At 34.7% G+C, this 26727-nt stretch overlaps 1 protein-coding gene across 1 annotated transcript in view; it reads left to right on the top strand.

Moving 5' to 3' along the window:
• LOC131064972 (disease resistance protein RPV1) overlaps positions 1 to 17849 on the top strand; it is a 50978-nt gene extending 33129 nt beyond the window's left edge. The window contains exon 7 of the mRNA XM_059207242.1: positions 17190 to 17849. Within this exon, the coding sequence (XP_059063225.1) occupies positions 17190 to 17765 (576 nt within the window). The 3' untranslated portion in view covers positions 17766 to 17849. The remainder of the gene's footprint in view (positions 1 to 17189) is intronic.
• The last annotated feature ends 8878 nt before the right edge of the window (positions 17850 to 26727 follow it).

The raw sequence follows: 26727 nt of genomic DNA, 5'->3' as shown, positions 1-26727 counted from the left end.
TACATATGTTCATTTTATTTTTATTTTAAATTATACGGATTATATTTTTTATAGCTATAGATTTTAAAATGAGCATTGACTATGTTTTGATTTTTATGTATATGATTACAATATGAGAGGAATTATAATTGACTATGGATATTATAAAAATTAAATACATTAAATCTAAATATATAACTTTTATGAAAATGATTTAAAAGATGTTTCTAACATTTGAAAAATAAACATTATACAACACACTTAAGATAATGTAATAATTTGATGACATTATTAGAATGCTATTATAATTTTTTTTTTATATTCTCTTGTGAATGCCTAGAATGATTCTTAGTAGTTTCAAAAGAAATAGTGCAATAACTCATTTTCGGTCTAACATGAGATTTGAATTCATGTGGGCTCGGTCTTTAATTTTGAAAGGGTGATATAGATCATTATAAGAGTCTTTCAATTTTCAACCCAGATTCCTTTGATTCCTTTAATGGTTAATAGGACTTTGGGGGACAAATTTGTAAGAGTCCTTCCAAATTTGGGGAAGTCAACAAGCTGGCTTGTTGAATGGATAAAGCATTTATTGTTTTTAAAAGAATTTCCTCTAATTTTGAGAAGTGACCTCCTCAAACTTAGGGAAATGATATGATTAAGGCTAATTGATTAGGATTAGATGGGTTCTAGAAGAATAAATAGGAAGCAAGTGGGAGGCACGTAGGAAAATGCAAGTGGGAGGAAATAGGATTTTAATTAAAATAAAATTGCTTTCTTTCAACCAAAGTAGATGCAACTTGTATACATATAAGTGGGGGATTTTATAAATAAATTAGATTTATTTATGTGCAAAGGTCAATTTAATTAAATGTAAATTAAAAAAAAGGAGAAAGTGGATTTAATTAAATAAAGTGATTTATTTAATTAAAGGCTAGAAAAGGTTTATGTGAATTTAATTAAATAAATTGAGTAATTTATTTAATCAAATAGATGAATATGAAGAAATTAATTAAATAAATATTAAATATTTATTTAATAGTGGGATATGGTTTAAATAAATATTAAATATTTATTTAGGAAGATGGTCATATTTATACGTTTACATCTTGCCCCTCTTTGAAATGGTGTGTGTGCACATGTTGATTCAAAGAAAATCGTTGGATATGCTTGCCAAAATTTAATCGATATGATGTCATGAGTCAAAACGGTCGATATGATGCTCCAGATGTAGATGTGATGAATGATATTGATGATGCCCCCTTGGGAGATGAATCAAGGGGCTAGATGAAAAATTTATAAAATTAGCCAATTTTGTGATCGTTTTGAATTGATTGTGATATAAGAATATTGACTACGTTTGATTCATCTCCCGAAAAAAAGATGTTGATAAGGTTAATATTGAAAAAGTGGGAATAAAAGACATGCCCCACTTATTAACCCTTTGATTTACCCTATTAAAAGGTAAAAAGTAATTTTGAAAAATCATTTGCACACTTGTCTTCTTGTGATTGTGACATTTTGACCTCTGACCACGATGCCACTTATGTAAGCATCTCACCAATTTGAGTGTGTCAAGCGATACTGGAGACCCATCGGATATAGCCCACCAGTAAGTGACCTAAATCCCTATATTTTTTGATTAATTTGATTGATTTTTGTCACGTTTTTTTTTTGGGTTGGATTTTGTCATTTTAGTGCATTAGGTCCATAGGTTAGCGCATACGAAATGAAGTTTAGCATGCAGCAAACCCTAGGTTAGGTTTACCGCTTAGATGCCAAAAGTTAGCGCATTCATGGGGTAGGTTAGTGTGTCGGGTCGTTTTAGTGCATAGGGTGTTTAGCATAAAGGGTATGACAGTTAGCACGTTGGGTAAATCAACACATAAGGTAAACAATTTAGCACATTGAAGCTATTTTTTAGTGCACGAGTATAAAATAGTGCATAGGGAGTGTTTGTTAGCGCATTCCTATGAAAGATTTAGCGCGTAAGGGGTAGTTTAGTGCTTTGAAGCCCTTTTTTAGTGCGTAGGTCTAAAAAGTTGGAAAATTGGTGTTTGAAAATGTGTCGTGAGTCCAACGGATTAGATAGCTTGTGTAGATGTCGATATGGGTCTACTGGTTCTCTGATATGGGTAATCTAAGACTTGTCACATTCTGTCTTTTTGCATAGGTCCTACCTAAATGGGTAGTACTGTTGTTCCTTCGGATGACCTTCCTTCATCATCATAGGCTTTGATAGTAATCTTCTTTTTAGGGTCTATAGCTTGTTCGGAGAAGCCCAGTGCATGAATAATCTTTAAAGTACATATATTGAGACCAACTCCTCCCTCTATTAGTACTCTTTTCACCCCATGTTTTTAAACTAGGACTTAGATATGGAGTTGGGTGTTGTGTGGATGACTCAAGGAGACGTCATCATGTTTTGACAAAGATATGTTATGTCGCATCGTCATATGTGCCACCATGGATTGGAACTGATTGATATCTAGATTGATTGGAACCATTGTTTATACAAGAGCTTGCTCCAATATATCCTGTGTTTTGGTGAAATTTTGAGCAATTCTAGTATTGATATTTGAGCGGGTGTCCTTTGTAATTGGTTGCCCAAGTTATATTGAGTCTTAGGGAGGGTTGTTGCTTTAGATGTACTCCCCTTCAAGACATGTTTTTGAGCTCTCCTTGCCACATTTACTAGCGCATGTTCTTATTTATCTTTGATTTTTATGACATTTACTTGATTGTCACATGTCGATATGTGATTTATGATGTCGTCTATGTGGTTGATGCGAGCTTCTTTGTTGTTGTTTGACATTGATGCCCCTCCCTTGTCATAATTAGGAAGAGGATTTATGAAAGCCTCATGATCATCATTGGTTTTATTTTCATCGACTATTAGGTCTCCCATGTCTATCATATCTTGAACTAGGTTTTTCAACCTCATGCAATCATTTATTCTATGCCCCTTATTTCAATGGTAATCACAATAATGCAATTCATTGCACCATGGTGGTTTGACTTGGGGTTCAAATTTTCTTATAACTAGCAATGTGATGATCTTGTTTGGCTATAGTTCTCGAAATGCAGATTCCAAGGTTTGTCTCAATGGTGTATATGTTCTTCGATGTGGGTGAGTGGAGGGTTAGCGTTACCCCCTTGGTTATTTTTGTTCCCCTGATTATTATTGTTGTTCCCTCGGTAGTTATTGTTTCCTTGGTTGTTGTTGTTATTTCCTTGGTTGGTAGTTCGTTGATAATTGTTAGTGCTTTGATTGGCACTTCTTTGATCATTGTTGGATGGTGTGTTACTTGATAAAGTCAGCACTGGTTGTTTAGACTTTACATTGTTGGCATCAACTACACCATCATTAACAACACTATTGTTTCTAGTCCAAAACTTGGATTTATCTAAGTTGTTGTTATTATATTGATTTCTATAGGTGTTATTTCTTGATGAACTAACACTTTCCTCATAGAACTTCAAGGTCCCTTTCTTGATTGAGGCTTCGTCTACTTGGATGCCATTCTCGATCAGCTTTGCAAAAGTAGGTAGACATTGTAGTTTGAGTTGATAACTCATTTCACCATTTAAATTGTCTATGAAGATTTCCATTTTTTCTTTTTTAGGTACATCTCGTGGGTACCTTGAGACCATACGTCTCCATCATTGTAAGAAAACCATGAAAGTTTCATTGTTCTTTTTCTTCATATTGCATATGTCAAGCATGGTGATCTCATGTTGGATATTAGAGGAATATTGTGTAATAAATTTATTCACCAATTCATTGAATGATCTAATGGGAGGTGTGAGTTTTGAAAAACACTCCATTGTTTTCCCTCCCAAACTTCGTGGGAATAGCCTCATCATGTATGTATTGTTATGAGAAAACTCCAAGCCCATAGTACAAAATTATCATATGTGATCACGGGGATCACTCTTACCATTGTATTTGTCATACTTTAGTATATCTTAATTTGGGGAGAAAGGTACCATGTTTAATCTCTTATCAAAAGGATAAGGATAGATGTCCTTCAATGAGTATCCTATCGTGGTCCCTTGTTGCATGTCTTGCATTTGTCGTTGAAGTGTTTGGATTTTTTGTGTAAGAATAGCTAGGGGTGCATTGGTCCTTCGATGGTAAGCTTCCCCTCGTTCATTAAGATTGTTCTGATCATGGGTATTGTCTTGTTCATGAGTGTTAACTTGTTCATGGGTGTGATCTCGATTGCGTGTGTTTTCTTGATCATGTGTTTCCTCTCCTCCTAGATGTTCTTGATTCCGAGCATTGTAAGTATAGGTTCTTGCCCTTGTTCGTGAGATTCTCATCAGTATTCCTTAAAATTTTTGTGTCAAAATCCGTAGGAGTATTGACTCCTTTACTAGTTAACATGAGGAGATATTTTTCCTTATTTGATTCTATAAGTCTTTAAAAGGGTTGGACTCCCTATGACTCATGCTTGATTCTGGTTGTGATTCTTTCTCCTTGTTTTTTTGAGATAGAGTGACAGTGGACATCAATATATCTCTGTAGTAGTGAATTCCTCTTCTTCTATCAGGGTTCTTGGCGAAGTTGGTGGCTCGGGTCGAGCTTAGTTATAAGCGATAACAAACTTTGGAAATAAGGCAGGATTGATCCTTCCTCCACTGTTAATGCATTGATTGAATGTTGCCTTTTTAAGTAAGCCCTGCTTCTCAAAGGTTCTTTGTCAAACTCATTGGTTTTTCCTTGAAGATACAAGCACATATGAGCAAAAATAATCTATGTGAGAGAAAGAGTTGGTGGTTGATATAGTGAAATGTCCTCCTCTTGATAAGGGCCTTAGGAGTAAGTTGTCATTTCTTCAACTCAAGCTTTTGATGAAGACTTCTTCTCAAAATATGGGGAGTGGTCATACACAAATGATCAATGTTGATTGTTGATGTTGGATGGATGCTTTGTTTTGGATACTCAAGTTTACTTGTCATGTAAAGGTTTTGTTTGATTCGCCCTTACGACAAAGTACGTCAAATGGTATGAGTCAAGTTTCATGATGTAGAAACTTAATTTGACAACTTGAGAACCTAAGTTTGAGGTATTATTTTGATAAAATTTATTGGATGGTGGAACCTTTGATCACTGTTTTTGATACTCCTTAATCTTGTTGGATGAAATCTTATCTCAAGGTAGTTGAAGATTTGATACTTATTCTTAAAGATTCTTAGTTGGATTTGGAAATTTCTTTACTTAGGATCCCTCTTTGCAATTTTTCCTTTTTGTGTTGGAATTATTAGAGGACCTAAAAGGGTATCCGAAATTGTTGATAAAAATTTCACAAGCTTGTTGGTTTGCCCTTTGTTTTTTGCTAGTTTTGATCATGCGCTAAAACAGAATCCTCATGCGCTAAAGGATGAGCCCATAGTGCTACAGAACATTCCAGATGCGCTATGATGTCCCTCGAATGCGCTATTTCTTACTATCGGTTACCTCGAAGGTTGAAAATGTTATGCGCTAATATGTCCCACTTAAGTGCTAATGTTTGGTCTGAATGCGCTAAACTATGGTTTAGATGCGCTAGGTTGATGCTTAAATATGCTGAAAAGATGTTGGCAATCGTTGTCTAAGGTTTCACCAATTAATACTAACTATGCACTAATGTGAGTTGTGGAAGCGTTGACTTTTGGTTGAGATGCATTATTTGATGGTCAATATGCACTAGGATGTTGCTCCTGCATGCTAATTGTTTTTTATTAAAAAATTATGAGATTGATCCCTTTGGCCAAATTTATCCATTATATGTATATATAGAACACAAAAAACATCCTCTGATTTTGTATATATCTTACCTACTGCTGTTCCTGGATTTGATTGATGCAAAGAACACAGACACAATCAAATCCAGAAACAGAAGCAAATAACACGATAGATTGTGGAACGCTGATGTCTTTAATCTTTATGTATCTTTTTTAAAAATATCAAAAAATATATTAAATTTAACATAAAACTAAAACTTAATAATTGAAATATAATACAGTTAAAATTAATTTAAAAAATAATTAAATATTTCTTATTTTAATCCATTATGTTTCTACTGAGAATTCTTCTACTTTATTCTGCTTTATTTTACAACTCGTTTAACATACTTTTGCCCACAATTCATAAAATTCATTTAAAAAATCCCTTTCCTAATCGTGTAGTTATACTCTTCAAGGTACTTTTTCGGCAGTCTAATTTAAATTTCTTTCTTAAACGTAATAGTTACTCATTTATGAATGCATTGAATTGCACTTATAAGTGAATGTTTGGTTTACCATATAATCGTCGGTCGTTTCTATACTAACATTTAAAAAACCTATTCCTGATTTTATACCATTTATTTCTTAAATTATGTATTTGAGAAATTCCTATTTATTTGAAATCTTCCAACAGGTATAAAACAAAAGCTTGGCCTACTTTCAATTAATATGATTGCTTGCTTTTTTCCATGCTTAACATAAATTTATTTTACTTCTCAACAGTTGGAATCGAAGGCCAAGTAGAATCAGTAAATGAGCTCCTCAACATGGAAGATTGCTCATCATTTGCCGTTGTTATTTGGGGTTTGGGTGGCATTGGAAAGACAACTCTTGCGAAAGCTGTTCTCTCCACCGTAGATATAAAGCGTTACAACTATGCCAGAATTGAATTAGATTTGGATTCTGGAAAAAATAACTATAAAGAAATGCAGCAACAAATTTTGAAGGATGCCTTTCCAAGCTATGAGGAGGGAAGAAAAATAGATTTGAGAAATGATGAAGATGGTAGAGAGCACTTAACTCAGGCCTATAAAAGTAGAGCAGAAAAGCCTGTGGAAGAAGGTAATCTCAAAGGACTAAAACCTTCTTCTTCCAAGTACTCATGAACAGTCCGTTAATGACTCTATCACTATGGGGAAAGTTTTTATTAGGGAAGCTAAAAATATGAAGAAAAATATGAAGAATGTAATGAATATCTATGAATCTGCTTCTGGTCAAAAAATTAATTGGGAAAAGAGCTCTTTAGTCTTCATCAATACACCTGTTCAAAGACAATTAAGGATAGAAAGAATTCTTGGTTGTAAAATAGATGATCTTCCTTCCACCTATTTGGGGCTCCCCCTTTGTATTAAGCCCGTGGATAATTTCTAGATTAAGTTGGTTGATAGATTCAATTCCAAATTGGCAGGTTGGAAAGGGGCAGTCCTTAGTCAAGCTAGCAAGGTTACGCTGCTCAAAGCCACTCTCCAATACTTGCCTGTTTATGCTCTCAGTCTGTTTAAAAAACCTAGAAAGTTTGTGGAGGCAATTGAAAGAATCCAAAAAAAGTTTCTTTGGTCGGGAGTGGAAGACAAGAATAGAATTCCCCTTATAGCCTGAAATAAAATTTGATCTCCCAAGGCCTCTAGGGGGTTGGGTTTAAGGAATATAAGCACTATGAATAATTCCTTATTAGCAAAACAAATTTGGAGAATGAAAGAGGAGGAAAGAGAGTGGAATTTAATCTGGAGAAATAAATATCTTCACATGCAACCTTTTGAGGAAGAATTTTTGGAAAAATCATTTGTTGTCAAAGGTTCTGCAATTTGGAATGCAATTCAATTGACAAAAAGTTGGGCTGCAGCTAGAAGAATGTGGAAATTGGGGAATGGTAGAAGTATAAGATTTTGGGAAGACAGATGGATTATGGATAAACCTCTGGAGGAAATTCCAATCCTTTATGATTGGAAATATTGGTTCAAAAATAAGCATGGGGGTTAGGTTAGAGATTACTGGAGAAATGGGAAATGGATTGATTTTAGTCAGCATTGTCTGGGGTTAAAGTTTCTTGAGATTGTGTTGTCTTCTAAATTTTTGAGGGACAACAATGAGAACAGTTTGATATGGAGGGAAACCCCGGATGGGAAGTATTCTGTGTCTTCGGCTATGGCTATTCAAAATAAAGTTTTGGAAGAAACTCCTATCTGGGCTAAAGTGTGGAATAAGAAGTTAATTTCTAAAGTTAATATCTTTTTTTGGATCTTTATCCAAAACAAGGTATTAACTTTGGACAACCTTCAAAAGTGAGGATTTGTTTTTCCTAACAGGTGTTCTCTTTGTTGCAGGGAAGAAGAGTCTCCTTGCCATATTCTCCATCAGTGCACTTTCAGCCAAGAAAATCCAAAAAAAGATATTAACTCTGGACAACCTTCAAAAGTGAGGATTTTTTTTTCCTAACAGGTGTTCTCTTTGTTGCAGGGAAGAAGAGTCTGCTTGCCATATTCTCCATCAGTGCACTTTCAGCCAAGAAATCTGGAAAATTATTTTAAGTAGGTGGAAGTTGAGCTGGGTTTTTCTGAATTCTCTAGGGGAATCCTGGTAGCAATGGCACTGCCCTAATTGCAACCCAAAGATTGTGGAGCTTTGGAAACTTACCTTCCCTAATGTCATCTGGAACATTTGGAAAGAGCACAACAACGAGATTTTTTAGGGATAAAAGTGCCAACCCTGAAGTGGTGGTGGATAAAATATATAGGACTATCTTTGAATGCATCAATGGCATTGATTATGGTCTAGCTACTAAAAATGACTTCAATGACAGGTGGAACCTCTCTACTACCAAATCTAGTAAGGAGAAGGGTAGGGAAGGTCTTGCTTGGTGTTTTCCACCTTAGGGTTGGATAAAGGCCAACTTTGATGGGGCTTCTAAGGGGAATCCAGGTAAAGCTAGTTATGGGGGCATTGTCAGGAATTTTGCTGGAAGATGCCTAGTGGCAGTGGCTGGTCCTTTGGGAAGTCAAACCAATCATTATGTTGAAGCCTCAGCAGTTCTGAATACTCTAATTATTGCTCACAACCTTAATCATGATAAATTATGGCTGGAGGGAGACTCACTTAATATTATTAAATGCTTGAAGGGGGAAACCGAGCCATCGTGGTCTATTGAAAATATAATTTTGAAAGCTAGGGAAATTATTACTAGTTTTAAAGTTATAATAATTCAACATGCATTTAGAGAGAAAAATATGGTGGTGGATTGCCTGGCGAACCTAGGTGTCAATTCTGAATCTTAAACAATTTGGCATGGGGAAGATATTAATTTTAGTATTAAAGAGCTCCTTAGAAAGGATATATTCACAGGGAGAGAAGGACCGCATAATTATGATAGTTGAAATGAGTAATTATGCATTGATAGAAAGGTAATGATTACTTGGAAAAGTGGCAGAATCCCAATCAAATATAATAACACTCTGCACACTTTGTGGGTCATCTTTTTAAAAATTTTGAGAGACAACGGGAAGAAAGCTTTGAGCTTGTAGAAGAACAGAGGTGAAAGTCTGAATTTGAATATGGGAGGTGATTTAAGGAGGGAGGAACCTGACAACACTTCCAGATGGAAGGATATGTCGAAAGTTTGGGTGAAGTTGGAAAAAGGGTCCCTAACTAGTTTCATGGAGAAGCTGGTTGATTACGACAAAGGTAGGGTTAATCTTGCAGTCTCCAAAATAACTAAAAATTGGAGTAATGGGTCTTTTAAAATCCATGGTGTGAGGTTCAAATTGGACGCGGGCCTCATCACGACTGTGACAGGTATGCCCCACTCAGGGCTCAATTTTTTTAGATATCTTAAAGTTTCCAATAATGTGGTCAAAATCTTCCCGCGTAAGGAAAAGGAAGGGGCTAAGATTGGAAAATCCATAGGGGGTTATTATGAAGCCTCCAACATCAAGAAAATCTGGGGTTGGGTTTTGAATGCAATCATGGAATACATAACTATTGAGGGCCACTTTTATAGGGCCCACACTTACCACTTTGTGTTAGTAAACCACTTCAGGCATGATAAAAGGGTTTTCCTGCCCTACTATCTGTTTAGATCCCTATCTAGGTCGCTCAATAAACACAATAAGAATCCCTCGAACCCGATGCTCCATAGTGGACTAATCTTGCTCATTTATGAGCACTGTAAAATCCTTGCCATACAGGAAAACAAGAGGTTGTCCACTTCTCTAGGGAAAGGCAAGAGAAAGCTGGAGGAAGGCGAAACCAGCAACGGGGAGGCTACTTCGAGCAAAAAAAGCAAGAGTGCCACTCGGATGAAATCCCATGATGAAAAGAATGATATAGAGGAAACTGGAAAAGAGGGCAGTGAAATGGATATGGATGAGTCAGAAGGTGAGGAAAGTTGGAAAGATGAGGAGGTGGGTGCAGAGGAAGAAGAAGGTGAGAACGATTTCGACAATGAAAATCCAATTCACAGTGCTAGCATAGGCCACGACAATAGCCAGCCAATGGTGGATAAGGATGATAAGGATAATGAGGAAAAAGATATGGATTCTGAGAGGGAGAAGAATAAGGAACCTGAGAAGGAAATGGCCAAGGATAATTTGAGTGAGGATAAGGAGAGTGTCGGAGAAGGGTTATTCCTGGATAAACTCACCGAGGCCAGATTGGGTTATGACAGATGGACATATGAACTATTGAAGCACCTGGAAAAAAGTGGGAAACAGAAGGAAGATGACAGAAATCAAGAGCAATGGAAGCAAGACATGGAGGAAAAATTTTTAAAAATGGCAAATCAGATTAACTATCTGGAAGAAGGGAAAGTGGCGATGAAAAACTTGTTGGGTATGATCTCGGATTTCTTATCTGTTGTTACAAAGAACCTAGAGGACATTGCGAAGGTCCTCAATAACTCCAGCTCCCCCAAACCAGTGGTGGAGCTCGATATTGATGAAGATGCAATCGAGATTGGAAGCGGGGAAGCTACAACTAGTGGAGCAACAAAGAGGACTAGAGCGAGTGTTAAGAAAGCTGATGCTGTGTCTGCTAAGGAAATCCCTAATCTCAGGGATAATATCAAAGATCTGTATGGGATTAGCAATAACTTGGCTAATGCCCTGAAAAATATAAATTAGTTCCTTTTCTATGCTTTGTCTGGTCTGGTTGGCTTTTGCTGGTTTTTTGGGGCTTTTAGCTGGTTTTTTCTAGTTATTATGCTGGTTTTTCTTACATTTGTTCCTCTTGGTTTCTTAATGCTTTTATCTTGTAAGGTCATTTTTTAAAGGGTTTCGGGGCCCCTTCAAAACCAGCTTTTACTCTAATCAAAAATAAAATATTACGAAAAAATATGCATACACTAGATATTGATCTGACAAATCTATGATTTAAAAATTAGAATTTTATTCTTTCTATAAAAATGCTATGCATTACAAAATAAATGTCAAATCTAAGAAATGTTGATTATTGTAAAAATTAAGTTAATAATAGTTACATAAAAACATGCACAATTCATTTCTATTTTTTTTTTAAAATATATTTAAAACTTGCAATAAAATTCTCACAAATTAGTAGATTACTTCATCTTCAAATTCTTAATGGTTTAGTTGTTATAAGTATTATAAAGTGAAGATTTGGTGCAAAATGTTGATTCAAGTGTAAACAATGGCAATGATCATGCTAACACTTTATGTTATTTTAGTTAGCTGATGCTCAAGGAGAAAAAAGTGATAACAACACTCAAACTAGTGTTCCATGTTATTCTAGTTCGGAAATATATAAGAAAGCATATAATATGGTTTTCAAGGGATCAATGAATGACTATAATCAATGAGGAGGCCTCATATGCCTCCACTTAATATGTCAAAATATTGTCTTGTTGATACCTTAAGGAAGATAGAGATCCACAATAAGGATAAAACACCTTTAACACCAAGGAGATATCCTCAACAAAAATGCATGTGTTCTAAGTTAGGAGGAATAGTTTTATAAAGGATGCAATTTTTTGAGCAAGGAAGAGATATTTGTAAAGGAGATTTTTTCAACAAGTGTAAAGGGATCCTTATTAAGAATACATGACTATCAAAGAGGAGGAAGAGATCTTTGTCTAAATATGTCTACCTCTATATAGAAAGGAGATATTTAAACAAAAATGGCATCTTCGACACTAAAAGGAGAATGAGATCAAGAATTCATACCTTCACAATTTCCTGGAGAGGAGATTCTTGATGAAGGATTACACACTTTCAATACCAAGAAAAGATCATTTAAAAAGTATATGCTTTGAAGAAAGGAAGAGGTGTTAATAAAGGGAACACACCTCCAAGAAAGGATAAGATCCTTATGAAGAACAAAAAATTATATGCAAGAAAATAAAATCGTTATAAGAGATATAAGTCAACAAAGGGAAAGTGGATCCTAATAAAGGATAAGAATTTGAAGGCTATTCTCAGCCTTAGTATAGATGCAAGAATAATTAGGATATTATGTTTTTATTCAATCTATACTATATTTCAGTCTCATGAGGAATGCATCCAACATTTTTTTAATGACCACACAGTGTTCTGGACATCAAATCTATACAAGCACCCATGAAAGGCATTACTCCATGCAATAGATATAATTTTCTATGATTTTCATGCATGTGACCAAAAGTTCCCTTGTTGTATAAAGTCATATAAATATATAGGTATTTTTGAGATTGAGTGTATAAAGGTTTCATGATCATGAAGGAAGACATGATTACATTTATTTTTAAGATCGATATATTGTTATATAGGTTGTGATTGGATACATATTTACTATTTGTATTTGAAGGTATATCTTTATTTTAGCATGGGTATATAGAGGAGAAAGTGGAATATTTTTTAAAAGATTCAATTCCCTTATTGTCAATCCATAACAAAATTTAATATAATGTCATCATTTCTATTCAAAATGGCCTACTACATTCATTGAAAGGTGTTGAAAAGTTTTCCCTACAAGGAAAGGTCAATTGAATGTGAAAAGGAGTAAAAAGGCTTTGGTAATGTATAGCTTTTACTATGTATAGGGTTATTTGTTTTTGTAGTGATTTAATAATAATATTTGTGGTGAATATCCAAACATAATGCATAGGTGAATTGATGAAATTTATGGATGTTTAAGTGAAGGAATTCAAAACATGATTGCGACTTTAATAATTATTTTTGATGATTTTGTATTTGAAGTATAAAGATAACTAGTGTAAATGGATCCACCATTGATTGAAATTGACATAATTATTTTTAACACTTGAACATGACACACATATGTCAAACATTTCTTATATTTTTGAGGTCATCTTTGTTATACATGTCGAGGCATTCCAAGAATCACATGCTTACAGTATCAAAGAGATTAATGTGGTGTTGAATGGATAAATTGTAACAAGGTAATTGAAAGCTAGTGACACTAGAGGATGGAGTGATTTCCATCACCTCAAGCCATCTTCTTATTTTGAGATGGTGTTTTGCATGAGAATCATTCTTTGTTTACTTTTTATGTTGATATATTTTAAAGATGCATATAATGTGAATCTTTTATTGAAGATAGGTGAGAAATTTGGTGGAAACAATATAGACTATTGACCTATGAGTTCATGAGCATGTGATTGATATTTACACCCTTTCAGGGGTTGTGAGACAATTTGATGGATCTCTATGAGTACAACTCAATATTGATTCTCATCTAGTAATTTTGGAATTTGTGATTTGAGTGTTCAACAAAAGGGTAGTTTGAGAAGTCAAGAACTTAGCTCAGAGCTACACCTTTTTGAGGGACACAAGACAACTTGATGTAGTTCCACTTGGTTCAATATTTGTTTCTTCAAAGAAATATCTTCTTAATAATGTGTATTTATGTTATGTAACGAACAAGTTTTATCACATGTAAACCTTGGGGGGTCCCTTGCTTAGGGGGTTTTCTTGATGATGTAAAGAAAGAACTAGCTGAAAGTAGAAATTTCTTTACAAAACACAGGCTAACCTGTAGGTTTAGTTGTTTATGATCTTGTCTCCTTAAATTACATCAATGGATCGCAGAAAGAAAGGCTCAAAATTTATCCAGTGCTGGTGGTTGCTTTGTTATGATATTTGTTAGGATGTGCAATTTCTCCCGTCCCCTCTATTTAAAGAGGCAACTGTCATGATTTTATTATTTGAGTGTGTAGTTGATCTAGTGATCAAGAAAATATGAATTGTAGCATTTAAGTTGTAATGATTTGTAATCGGATTGGTCAATGAATAGAGGATGTGTCGTAGAATTTAAGGTATTTGTTTGTGGTTATGTGTGATTGTGTATATATTTGAATTTGTTTGAATCTATTAGTCTCTATCCACCACCAAAAATATTTAACTGTGTGGAGGATCAAAATATCATCTTTAGTAATTTATGGGCTTCAAAACATCTTTTTTTATCAAATCGTGGTACTCCACTTTCAACCCTTCCACAAAATTCTTTAGTGTCAAGTTTGTTTGGGTTCATCTCTCTAATTTTCCATTGTTATTATTGGAGTGACTCCTATTTAAAGCGATTGGTGATGCATTGGGAAACCATTAGGCTATAGACAAGAAATCTTCAGATTTCATGCACATGACCTATGCACACATTTTGGTAGATTTAGGTACTTAAAAAGATCTCTCGACAAAAATAATCCTTAAAGTGGATTGCAAAAGGATTACTATTTTTGTTTCGAAGATGATAGAACACAAGCCACTTTGTTGCTTATTGCCACAACTCCAAGTCTAAAGAAAATAATTTAGCACTATGGTGGAAAGACAATGCCCCTCACCACTATATTGTTGAGAGCCCATTGGATGCTTCAGATACTTTCCTTGGGCCTAAGATTTGGGAGAAAATTATAAACAATAGAAATTAAATCATGACAAAAAAAATCTATCAAAGTGGATGTTGCTTCTCATCGTTACTTGGTTGCAGGCTCAATGGGAGAACAAGAGAGTTTATAGGGGTCTCAACTTGTCTTGGACAATAGTCTGGATCTACAAGTTTTATCTCAAGGCAAGAAAAAATCCAAAGAAATGGCAACATTTGTAATTCAAAATGAGCATTGGCTTTTCATGAGAAGCACAATGAATCATCTACAATCCTTATAACATCTATGCTTACCCATTAAATTGAAGAAGATTGCAATGATGCGTAGAGAGTTGTAAAAAAGAAAAAAGACAATTTCCAACAACGGCATTAATGCTTTCCATAATATGCACGTGCATTGACACTCTAAAAATAGTGGTAACATCTCCAAATAAGGTCAGATTATTTAGTGATAGTGAAATTTAGGATCCTTATACATCCTCGTTTTTATTGGTTGGTCCACTTATCTTTCAATGGCCTTTTATTATGGAGCAATCCAAATCATGTTATTTATATAAAAATTTATAAGATTGACCCCTTCACCAAATTTACCAATAAAAAAAGAAAAAGAAATATAATATGAAAAAAATTGAACACACTAAAAAACATCCTCTCTATTTCTATAAATATCTTTTGAAATCGTACTAAAACTACATTCACAGTTGACTTAAATTTAAAACTAAGTAATTGAAATATAATATACTTAGAATTAAATATATTTCATAAAATATCTATGTTTCACTTTGCAACTCTTTTAACATACTCTTTTTCCCACAATTTTTAAATTCACAAATGTAATCGTACAGTTATACTCTTTAAGAAACTTTCTCTGGAGTCGAAGTTAAATTCTCTCTTAAACATAATAATTACCGATTCATGAATACATTGGAATGCACTTAGAAGTGACTATTTGGTTTACCATATAATCATCGGCCATTTCTATACTAACATTTAAAGAACTAATTTCTGATTTTATACCATTTATTTTTTAAATTATCTATTTTATAGATTCCTGTTTATTTGAAATCTTCCAAACAGCTATAAAACAAAAACTTAGCGTACTTTCGATTGATATGATTGTTTGCTTCTTTTCTTTTACTTGTTTACAGTTGGAATCGAAGGTCAAGTGAAAGCAGTAAATGAGCTCCTCGACATGGAAAATATGGAAGATTGCTCATCAATTGCTGTTGTTATTTGGGGTTTGGGTGGCATTGGAAAGACAACTCTTGCGAAAGCTGTTGTCTCCACTGTAGATAGAAACCTTTACAACTATGCCAGAATTGAATTCGATTTGGATTCTGGAAAAAATAACTATACAGAAATGCAGCAACAAATTTTGAAGGATGCCTTTCCAAGCTATGAGGAGGGAAGAAAAATAGATTTGAGAAATGATGAAGATGGTAGAGAGCACTTAACTCAGGCTTTTAAAAGTGGAGCAGAAAAGCCTGTGTTTTTATATATTGATAATGCTCTGCACATAAAAGACTTGGAGAAAATTCTGCCGGAAAACTTGCGAGGTCTTCCCCAGAATAGCAGAATTCTTGTTACGACCAGAATCCTCAAGGAAACTGATGTGCTTCCGGAACGTGGTCTTCAACGCAAGGACTATCGTGTCAAAACTCTCTCTTACGATCATGCGCTCACAATTCTGTGCAATGACCCTGCAATCCGTCATGATTATAAAGATGATCTAGAAAGTATTGTCAAGCTCTGCGACGGTATTCCGTTGGTTCTGAAAATTGTTTGTGCACATTTGCGCAAGCAGAAATATAAAGCAGATCGTTGTACACAGATACTTGAAGCTTTACATACCGGACAAAAAATCAAAGAAAAGGACCTCAGCAACTGTTTGTTTGACTTTGTATATAGCAAGTTGGAGGAGTCTACTCAAGAGGCATTCTTAGACATCTGCTCTTTCCGTCTCAAATATTTTCATCGTCGACATGTAGAGTACATAGTGGGGGCTGAGGAAGTCGCATTCCTTGTCGATGCAGCATTGATCACCACAGTGATGAGTAAGTACAACGAGGAGGAGTTGTCTGTTCACGATATTATTCGATCAATAGGGTGCACTATGTCAAAGTCGAGTAGAATTACGGATGACGATTCGTGGTTTGAAGCTGAAAAGGATGAGGTATATTTCACATCTTGTTGTTATTAGATGGATAAATTAACTGATACTTGCTAAATAATTAAATAATACTTGCTGACACTAGAGTCTCGCAGGCCAAGATGAAAGGAATTAAAGGAATCCGGCTTGACAATGAAGATTGCATGCTTGAGAAGAGACACCTTCGTTCGATGAAGGATACATTAAGAGTCCTGAGCTGGAAGGGTAGTATAGATGTTCACGCGACAGATGCAGTGACATTGCCAGAGTTAAGATGTTAAGATACATTGCCAGACTTAAAAAATTGAGTTTGCTGGAAGTTTGCGAGCTTTCCATTAAAGAGGGGGATCATCTGAAGGCAAGTCCTCAATACAATAAAATACATTTTTCTATTCTATTTTAACTTATGTTTTCAATTGTTTTACTCAGTTTAAGTTCTGACAACGAAATAGTAACTCTGCAGTTACCTGAAAAATTGATGCTCATATTTGCCAAAATTGAAGCGCAGCACTTATCAAAAATAGTGCCAAATTCCTCCTTGGAAGAAGTATGGCTGTCTTTTAAAGGAGTAGAGTCCTGTGATGAAGAAATAGATTCCTGTAATAAAGAACGAGAGTCCTTCAATGAAAAACATAATAAGAGCATAAATGCATTTAACAAATTTCTTCAGGGTCTAAATAAGTTGAAGCATTTGACGTTGACAAATTGCGGGTTTTTCTCTGAGTTTCCAGAGCAAGTGTGTAGGTTACCGCTGTTGACTACACTCACTATTAAGGGCTGCTGGCAATTGGAGTATCTGCCAGAATCATTTGGCCAGCTTACAACTCTAAGAAGATTGCAGTTAACGGGGTGTACAAGTTTGAAAGAATTGCCTTTCACTTTTAGCAATCTCAAATCTCTTGAATATCTATATTTAGATGATTGTGATAATTTAGAATCAGATATTTGTCAGAAAGATGACAACATCAAAATTGTAAAGAGAAGTGAGCATAACTGTAGCAATTGTCACAAGGACAAAAAAACTAAAAAGTTTTTATAAGATGAATGTAAAATGTTAGATGTTATTTTTAAGTAATATTTTCAATAAAAATTGAAAAATATATCTAAAATAATCTTTTCATTAGTATTTTTCAATTTGATATAAAGACAGTTTAAGATTAAAGATGATTTTTTAATTTATCTTAAAGAAAAAAATATTTCATATAAAATTTAATTTAGATTATATAGAAAGTATATATTAATAATTATTAAATTAAAATAAATATTATGAAAAAGTATCTAATTATTTATTTTACTTTACTTTAAAATTATTTTATTTATTTTTATATAGAAGTACAAATTTTTATTTTCAAGGTAAAAAATTTAATTTGAAGAATTATTTCATTTTATATGTAATCTTACTTTTATTTTTTTTTAAATGAATTTAATATTGTATATCAATATACTATATTTTAATATATTTTTTGTGTAGATATTAATTTATTTTTTTCAAAAATGATACTTATATATTTAAAAAATAAATAGTACTATTTAATTTATGATACAGATATTTATTTTCTATTTTGACAATATAATACATATGTTCATTCTATTTTTATTTTAAATTATATGGATTATATTTTTTATAGCTATAGATTTTAAAATGTGTTGACTATGTTTTAATTTTTATGTATATGGTTACAATTTGAGAAGAATTATAATTGATTATGGATATTATAAAAATTAAATGTCAAAATTAAATACATTAAATCTAAATATATAACTTTTACGAAAATGATTTAAAAGATGTTTCTAACATTTGAAAAATAAACATTATGCAACAAACTTAAGATAATGTAATAATTTGATGACATTATTAGAATGCTATTATAGTTTTTTTTTACATTCTCGTGAATGCCTAGAATGATTCTTAGTAGTTTCAAAAGAAATAGCACAATAACTCATTTTTAGTCTAACATGAGATTTGAATTCATGTGGGCTAGGTCTTTAATTTTCCAAGGGTGATATAGATCATTTTAAAAGTCCTCTAATTTTCAACCCGGATTCCTTTAATTCCTTTAATTCCTTTAATGGTTAATAGGACTTTGGGAGACAAATTTGTAAGAGTCCTTCCAAATTTGGGGAACTCAACAAGTTGGCTTGTTGAATGGATAAAGCCTTTATTGCTTTTAGAAGACTTTCTCCTAATTTTGAGAAGTGACCTCCTCAAACTTAGGGAAATGATATGATTAAGGCTAATTGATTAGGATTAGATGGGTTCTAGAAGAATAATTAGGAAGCAAGTGGGAGATGTAGGAAAATGCAAGTGAGAGGAAATAGGATTTTAATTAAAATAAAATTGCTTTCCTTCAACCAAAGTAGATGCAACTTGCATAAATACAATTGGGGGATTTTATAAATAAATTAGATTTATTTATGTGCAAAGGTCAATTTAATTAAATGTAAATTTAAAAAAATGGAGAAAGGGGATTTAATTAAATAAAGTGATTTATTTAATTAAAGGCTAGAAAAGGTTTAAGTGAATTTAATTAAATAAATTGAGTAATTTATTTAATCAAATAGATGAATATGAAGAAATTAATTAAATAAAATTTAACTAATAATGGGATACGGTTTAAATAAATACTAAATATTTATTTAGGAAGATGGTCATATTTATACGTCTACATTTTGCCTCTCTTTGAAGTGGCGTGTGTGCACATGTTGAATTAAAGAAAATCGTTGGATATGCTTGCCAAAATTTGAACGATATGATGTCGTGAGTCAAAATGGTCGATATCATGCCCCAGATGTAGATTTGATGAATGATATTGATGATGCCCCCTTGGGAGATGAATCAAGGGGCTGGATGAAAAATTTGTAAAATTAGTCAATTTTGTGATCGTTTTGAATTGATTGCAATATGAGAATATTGACTACGTTTGATTCATCTCTTGAAAAAAAGATGTTGATAATGTTAATATTGAAAAAGTGGGAATAAAAGACATGCCCCACTTATTAACCCTTTGATTTACCCTATTAAAAGGTAAAAAGTGATTTTGAAAAATCATTTGCACACTTGTCTTCTTGTGATTGTGACATTTTGAGCTTTGACCATGATGCCAATTATGTATGCATCTCACCGATTTGAGCGTGTCAAGCGATACCGGAGACCTGCCGGATATGGCCCACCAATAAGTGACCAAAATCCCTGTCTTTTTTGATTAATTTCATTGACTTTTGTCACGTTTGATTTTTTGGTCAAATTTTGTCATTTTAGTGCATCAGGTCCATAGGTTAGCGCATACAAAATGAAGTTTAACATGTAGCAAACCCTAGGATAGGTTTAGCGCTTAGGTGCCAAAATTTAGCGTGTTCAGGGAGTGGGTTAGCACGTCAGGTCGTTTTAGCACATAGGGTGCATTGTTTAGTGTAAAGGGTATGACAGTTAGCACGTTGGGTAAATCAATGTATAAGGTAAACAATTTAGCACATTGAAGCTGTGTTTTAGCACGTGAGGATAAAATAGTGCATAGGGAGTGTTTGTTAGTGCATTCTTGTGAAAGATTTAGCGCGTTAGGGGTAGTTTAATGCTTTGAAGCTCTATTTTAGTGTGTAGGTCTAAAATGTTGGAAAAAATGGTGTTTGAAAATATGTCGCGAGTCCAACGGATTAGATAGCTTGTGTAGATGTCGATATGGGTATGTCGGTTGTCTGATATGGATTGTCTAAGACTTGTCACGTTGTGTCTTTTTGCCCAGGTCCTACCTGAATGGGTAGTACCACTGTTCCTTCGGATGACCTTTCTTCATCATCATAGGCTTTGATAGTAATCTTATTTTTAGGGTCTATAGCTTGCTCAGAGAAGCCCAATGCACATATAATATTTAAAGTACATATATTGAGACCAGCTCATCCATCTATTAGCGCTCTTTTTGCCCGATGTTTGTAAACTAGGACTTTGATATGGAGGTAAGTGTTGTGTGGATGACTCAAGGAGACGTCATCGTGTTCTGACAAAGATATGTTATGTCGCACCGCCATATGTACCACCATGGCTTGGAACTGATTTGATATCCAGATTGTTTGGATTCGTTGTTTATACAAGAGCTTGCTCCAAGATATCCTTGTGTTTTGGTGAAAGTTTGAGCAATTCTAGTATTGATATTTGAGCGGGTGTCCTTTGTAATTGGTTGACCAAATTATTGAGTCTTAGGGAGGGTTTTTGCTTTAAATGTACTCCCCTTCAAGACATATTTTTGAGCCCTCGTTGCCACATTTACTGGCACATGTTATTGTTTGTCTTTGATTTTTATGACATTTACTTGATTGTCACATGTCAATATGTGATTTATGATGTTGTTGTATATGTGGTTGATGCAGGCTCGTTTGTTGTTGTTTGACGTTGATGCTCCTCCCTTGTCATAATTAGGAAGAGGATTTTTGAAAGCCTCATGATCATCAGTGGTTTTATTTCCATCGACTGTTAGGTCTCCCTTGTCTATCATATAGTGAACTAGGTTATTCAACCTCATGCAATCATTTGTTCTATGCCCCTTGTTTCGATGATAATCACAATAATGCAAGTCATTCCACCATGGTGGTTTGACTTGGGGTTCAAAGTTTCTTATGACTAGCAATGTGATGATTGTGTTTGCCTATAGTTCTCAGAATACAGATTCCAGGGTTTGTCCTAATGGTGTATATGTTCTTTCATGTGGGTGAGGTGGAGGGTGTTAGGTCCCAGAGGCAACTGAGAGGGGGGGTGAATCAGTTGTCCAATAAATGCAAATCTAAACTAACTTAACCAAACTTTAATGCGGATAGACAGTTTAACAGTTAATTGCAGTACCGGTAAAGTTTAATGCATGAAACAGAAACACAAATACCATACACAACAAATAACATAGTTATTTGTATGTGAAAACCCTATAAGGGGAAAAACCACGGTGGGAAACCTTACCCACAATTAGATGATACTACTGCATATAGTATGTGTGTACAATATGGAGTCTGCACATGCAAAAAGGCCAACTGCCTAGAGCTCACTGCTCAATCACAAAATGGGAGTCACATTGACTACAATTGGATGGTTAAATCCAATGATAATGTACTACTCAAAATAGCATCTTCATATGCTGGGTTCAATACCGGTTAAGCTCTGATTTGCCTTCTTCAAACCTTCCTTCAATCTTGAATGATGTCCGTGTGTATAGCTCTTCTTATATTCACATATACCTTATTACAATCCTTTTCACAGTTCTCTACCTTATTCCCACAATCTCATAAATGAGATCTTAAATATATACCATAACCTAAGACCAAATGTGTAGGTCGGCTCATTAAAAGATATTACAATAAAATCAATTACAAATGAATCAATATGCGATGCATGATGTCAGCTCAATGCATTTACAATAATAATAAATCATCTTTATGAAGTGACATGCTGATTTGGAATAGATAAGCTTGTCAGTGCATATCTTGGACCTATTTGTCGGTAACAACAAATATGCAAACCGGATTCGACCAATGAACAAATTACCAAGACCAAGTGTCCAAATGATTTCTTCGACATAATCAAATAATCTCCAAGTCATTCCAAGTGCCGGTGAAAAATATAACCTACCGGTGAACCAGATACCGGTGACTGTGCATAAGTCATTGATCATGTCAGTGAACATAACCAAAGATCTCCAAGTGCTGACAAGTGTTGACATCAATGACAAAACCATATCAACATATCCAAAATACCAACAATCTCCCCCTTTGGCATTTATGGCAACACAAGATGGAAAAACCATCTAAGTGCCAAAGTAGAAATGCCAAAAACCAAAAACCAACAATCTCCCAAAGAGATCATTAACCAGAAATCAAAATACATAATATCTCTCCCCCTAGGAGTAATCTCTCCCCAAAAGATAAAGTGTTTTTCCATAGTAATGCAACCTAAAAGGATGACAATGCAACTTAATGTTTTTGGACTTTTTGAATTTTTGGAATGACAACTAGATGCAACTAAATGCAATGAAAATGTGACCTTGCTTTGGACCTTTGAGTTTCTATGGTTTGATAATGTTATGCAACTAAGTGCAACCTATTTTTTTGTTATTATTTCAAGAATTTTTTGGAAATGATATGCAATCTTAAGCAATGGTAATGCAACCTATTTTTTTGTTGTTTTTCAAGATTTGGACAAACTTTTTGGAATGCAAACGTAAAGACTCAACCTTGGGAAGTTGAAATGAAGCCAAGACCTTAAAGGACAAAGGACCAAATGACAATAGGACAAATTGAAAATGTCTCACCTATATGCTTGGATACTAAGCTAGGTTTGACAAAAATGATATTAATGAAAGGACAAATTTTAGACAAGGTCAAGACTCCCTAACAACAACTTAGGGTATCATCCAAAGTTTTGATTTTTCAAGTTTGACAAACCAAATTTTTGAGACTAAGTGCAAGAAGGTGATGATTATGACAATGACTTAGGATATGACACGAAAATGATCTAAGGATATGATATGACAAGATGAAGCCAAGACAAGATGACAATACAATGATAAGGATATGCGAAGACCAATGACTTGGAATATGCAAAATGCAACCTAGGCAAGACCTAATTTTAGCATGACAAGGATAATGCACGAATGTCACCTAAATGGAAATCTAGCTTGGATATGACAATGAAATGCAAACTTAGGGAAATGATTTTGAACCTAAGTGCAAAATGAGGACGCTTGCAATGAAAAGGACTAAAATGAAGGGAGATGACAATATGTCCTAGGACCTAAGTTGGACTATGCAAAACCTAGCCTAAAGTGACATGAATTTTGAAACAAAGATATTCAATGTTTTGACAAGCCATGTTCAAATCTTGGATGAATACTTGGACAAATTTGGACTTTTGTTTGGATTTTGTTTTGAATTGAAGGTTGTTGATTTTGAAAACCCAAGTTGATTATGAGCACTTTTGAAAGTTTGTTTTTTATTTAACTTTTGACAATCACGGAAGAAAAAATGTTTGTTTGACTTTGACTCAAGACAATCAAGCACATTCACAACAAATCCTATGGCTGGCAAGGGCATTATTTGTTGAATCCTCTAACCATAAAATACAACACTCAGTCGGATAGCTAGACGCTTGGTAGCACTGGCTCCCCCTTACAATGCACTCACTTCTTGGGCATACCAAGCTTCGACTTCAAGGGGCATCACTTCCCAAGAACTTGCTATGTCTAACTAAGGAGTACATGAGAGGTCTCTTTGGCATGCGTGTATCACAACGCTTGAGCCAATAGATAGAAGGATTTTGGCATCTAAAAATAAGAGATTCTATTAAGGGCATCCGTTCGGGTGGGTATTGATCCGACGAATAAATCATCGCAATACCATTCCAGCACTCGTTGTCTACAACTTTTGTTGCATCCACGGTTATTTAGAGTGGTTTGGAAGAGCTTGGCTTTAGCCCGTCACCACTTTGGGTCGTTCCCTCTCACCAATGCCTGTGCGAAGTGCTAAGCAAATCGGGAGGCAGGCCCAATTCTAAGGGTTAAAACATGCAATCAAATTAAAAATAGACAAAGCATGCATGGTGTTCATTAACCTTTAAGAAATGAAATGTGCAACTACTTTAAAAATCGCAAGCAAGATGTTTTAATGAGAGTCTTTGACCGCGCCCTGCATAAGATTCGTTAGTAGTTGCATTTTTAGTCTTCGTCACACATAACACCAAGATGTTGCACAGAGAATTAGTACCAAAGAAAAACCAGAATGCAAGAAACAGAATGAAAACAAACAAATTTGCAAGTAAAAACAACTGATTTCACCTCTATTTCTGGCCTTGCACAGGCGCAGAATGCCTCAACACAGGCGCAGAACCCATCAACACAGGCGCAGAAGTGCCCAGAGAGCTTCGAGTCACCCTGTTTCTTGAGTTTTTTACTTGCAAATAGCTCAAAAGCAATCAAAACATGGTTAAGGGGTTAGCTTCACGTCGGGTTCACCAAAAATGTAGATCAAGAAATTGAAAATCATCAAAACAATAGCAATTAGGACAACCACAAAACCTAAAGCTGCTATGAAAGCAATCCCAATCCAATCAATGAAGACATAAAGACAAGATATTCAAATCAAATGAAATCAGAGCAAACCGACGTAGATATCTCCTTCATGTGGCTCCATTGTTCTTCTTTCACCTTCAAATTTGATGTGGTTCTCACCTACAAGTGCAAAATGCAAGTGGAAAGCAAGTTGTTGATGAAATTCGTAGTATAAGGTTACTCGAAAATGTGATTGATTCTCCCTTTTCATTGAAGAAAATCATCCAATTTATAGACAAATTGGAGAGAGGACAAGATTAGCATGAAGAGATTTGAAAAGAAATTCAAATCAAGAATGGCAAAATTATGAGAAATGTATGACAATTTCTATGCAAGGTGTATGAAAAATTATGACAAATTATGACAAGTTGCTATTCTCATGACAAAAAGAATTAGGAGAAATTAGCAAATTAGAAAATTGAGGAAAAAGATGAAATAGAAATTAGGTGAATTAATTAATAGGTTTTCATCCATTAATTAATTCATGAAAGAGACCTAGGACTAAATAAATAGATTTATTTAACCCAAAAAGAAGAAGAAAAGGATTAAATGAACAAATCATAAAACCCTAAAAATAAGAGGATAAGGAATTAGGTCAAGACAACAAGAAATTAATGTAGGTTCGATCATGATTCTAATTGATAAAGGACCAATGTTGATAAATGATTGAGATTGGTTGACAAAAATCAATGACAAATTGACCAAGATTGACAAGGAGGTCAAATTTATAGGCACCAATTGACGAGGAACAATGACTAATCGATCCAAATTGACATGATTGAAAAGGACAAGGATCGATGATGAATCGATTGCAAAATGACAAGATTGACAAGGACAAGGATCGATGACGAATCGATTGCAAAATGACAAGATTGACAAGTTGATAATCGCAAATGATTACTAACAAGCTAAAGATGATTGAAAGATTGACAAGAGGACAAAACCCTAATTCTATCATCGATTAGGATTGACGATGTCCAAAATGATGATAAATGAGCACGCACCATGATGTGACAGGATAAGATCGACCAAAATCATGACTGAAGATTGCTATCAACAAGACCTAATTCGCAAGCGAGAAAAATGAGGAATGTAGAAGAAGGAATCGAAGCTCGCAAATGATAAAGACCAAGTGTGCAACATAGAAGAAATGTTAATGCGACGCAAGAACCCTAAAATAAAGCAATGCACAAATGTTAAAGTATGACTCCACAAGCATTGACCATTTTTAGACGTCTAAACCTGCATGTCATGCCAGACAAACCATTCCTGAAGTTGTTAGCCCCATGATGCTCTACTCTGCAAACCTGTGACAAGAGAGTCGTGATAAAAAATGGCGGGCGGAGAGACTGAAGAGATACTGCTACATGAGAACCCGCGCCATGTGGTAGCTCGGCGCTACATCAAAAACAAAAAAGGAAAAGTGAGCAATCAAAATCCTCGCCGAGTTGACAGCTGTCTTGCCTGATCCATGCGAGATGGAGGAACAAAAAGAGGTGGGGCCACCAAAAGCTAAAAAACTGCCGCTCGCGGACAACCTTGAAATAATGTTAACATTTCTTGGCAAGTAAAAGGGGAATTCTGCCTACAGAAAGCTAGAACCCAAAAACTCTGGTTCGCAGACCAGGCCTTATGTTGAAATAGGGCGAAGCAGGTCGAAAGCCTGCTGCAACGACAACCATTCATCTTCAGGGGGCAACACCTGCGCCTCTAAATTCTGAAAATGTTGATCCAGACAAATCACTTTGTCAAAAGGCAAGGGTGTCAGCTCATCCTGGACTAGCTTTAGGAGAGCAGAGAGTTGGGCCAAAGGGTGTAAAAGGTGTTTGAGCTCATCCACTGAAATAGGATTACCTAGGCATTGCAAGAAAGCTCTATCTTGTTGTAAATGTCAACCTGGCTCAATATCTGCTCAATCCC

Source organism: Cryptomeria japonica, chromosome 6, assembly GCF_030272615.1.
Source record: "Cryptomeria japonica chromosome 6, Sugi_1.0, whole genome shotgun sequence".
In the NCBI taxonomy this organism is placed as follows: Eukaryota; Viridiplantae; Streptophyta; class Pinopsida; order Cupressales; family Cupressaceae; genus Cryptomeria; species Cryptomeria japonica.
The sequence above is the reverse complement of the archived record's forward strand: the minus strand, read 5'-3'. Positions and strand labels throughout refer to the sequence as shown.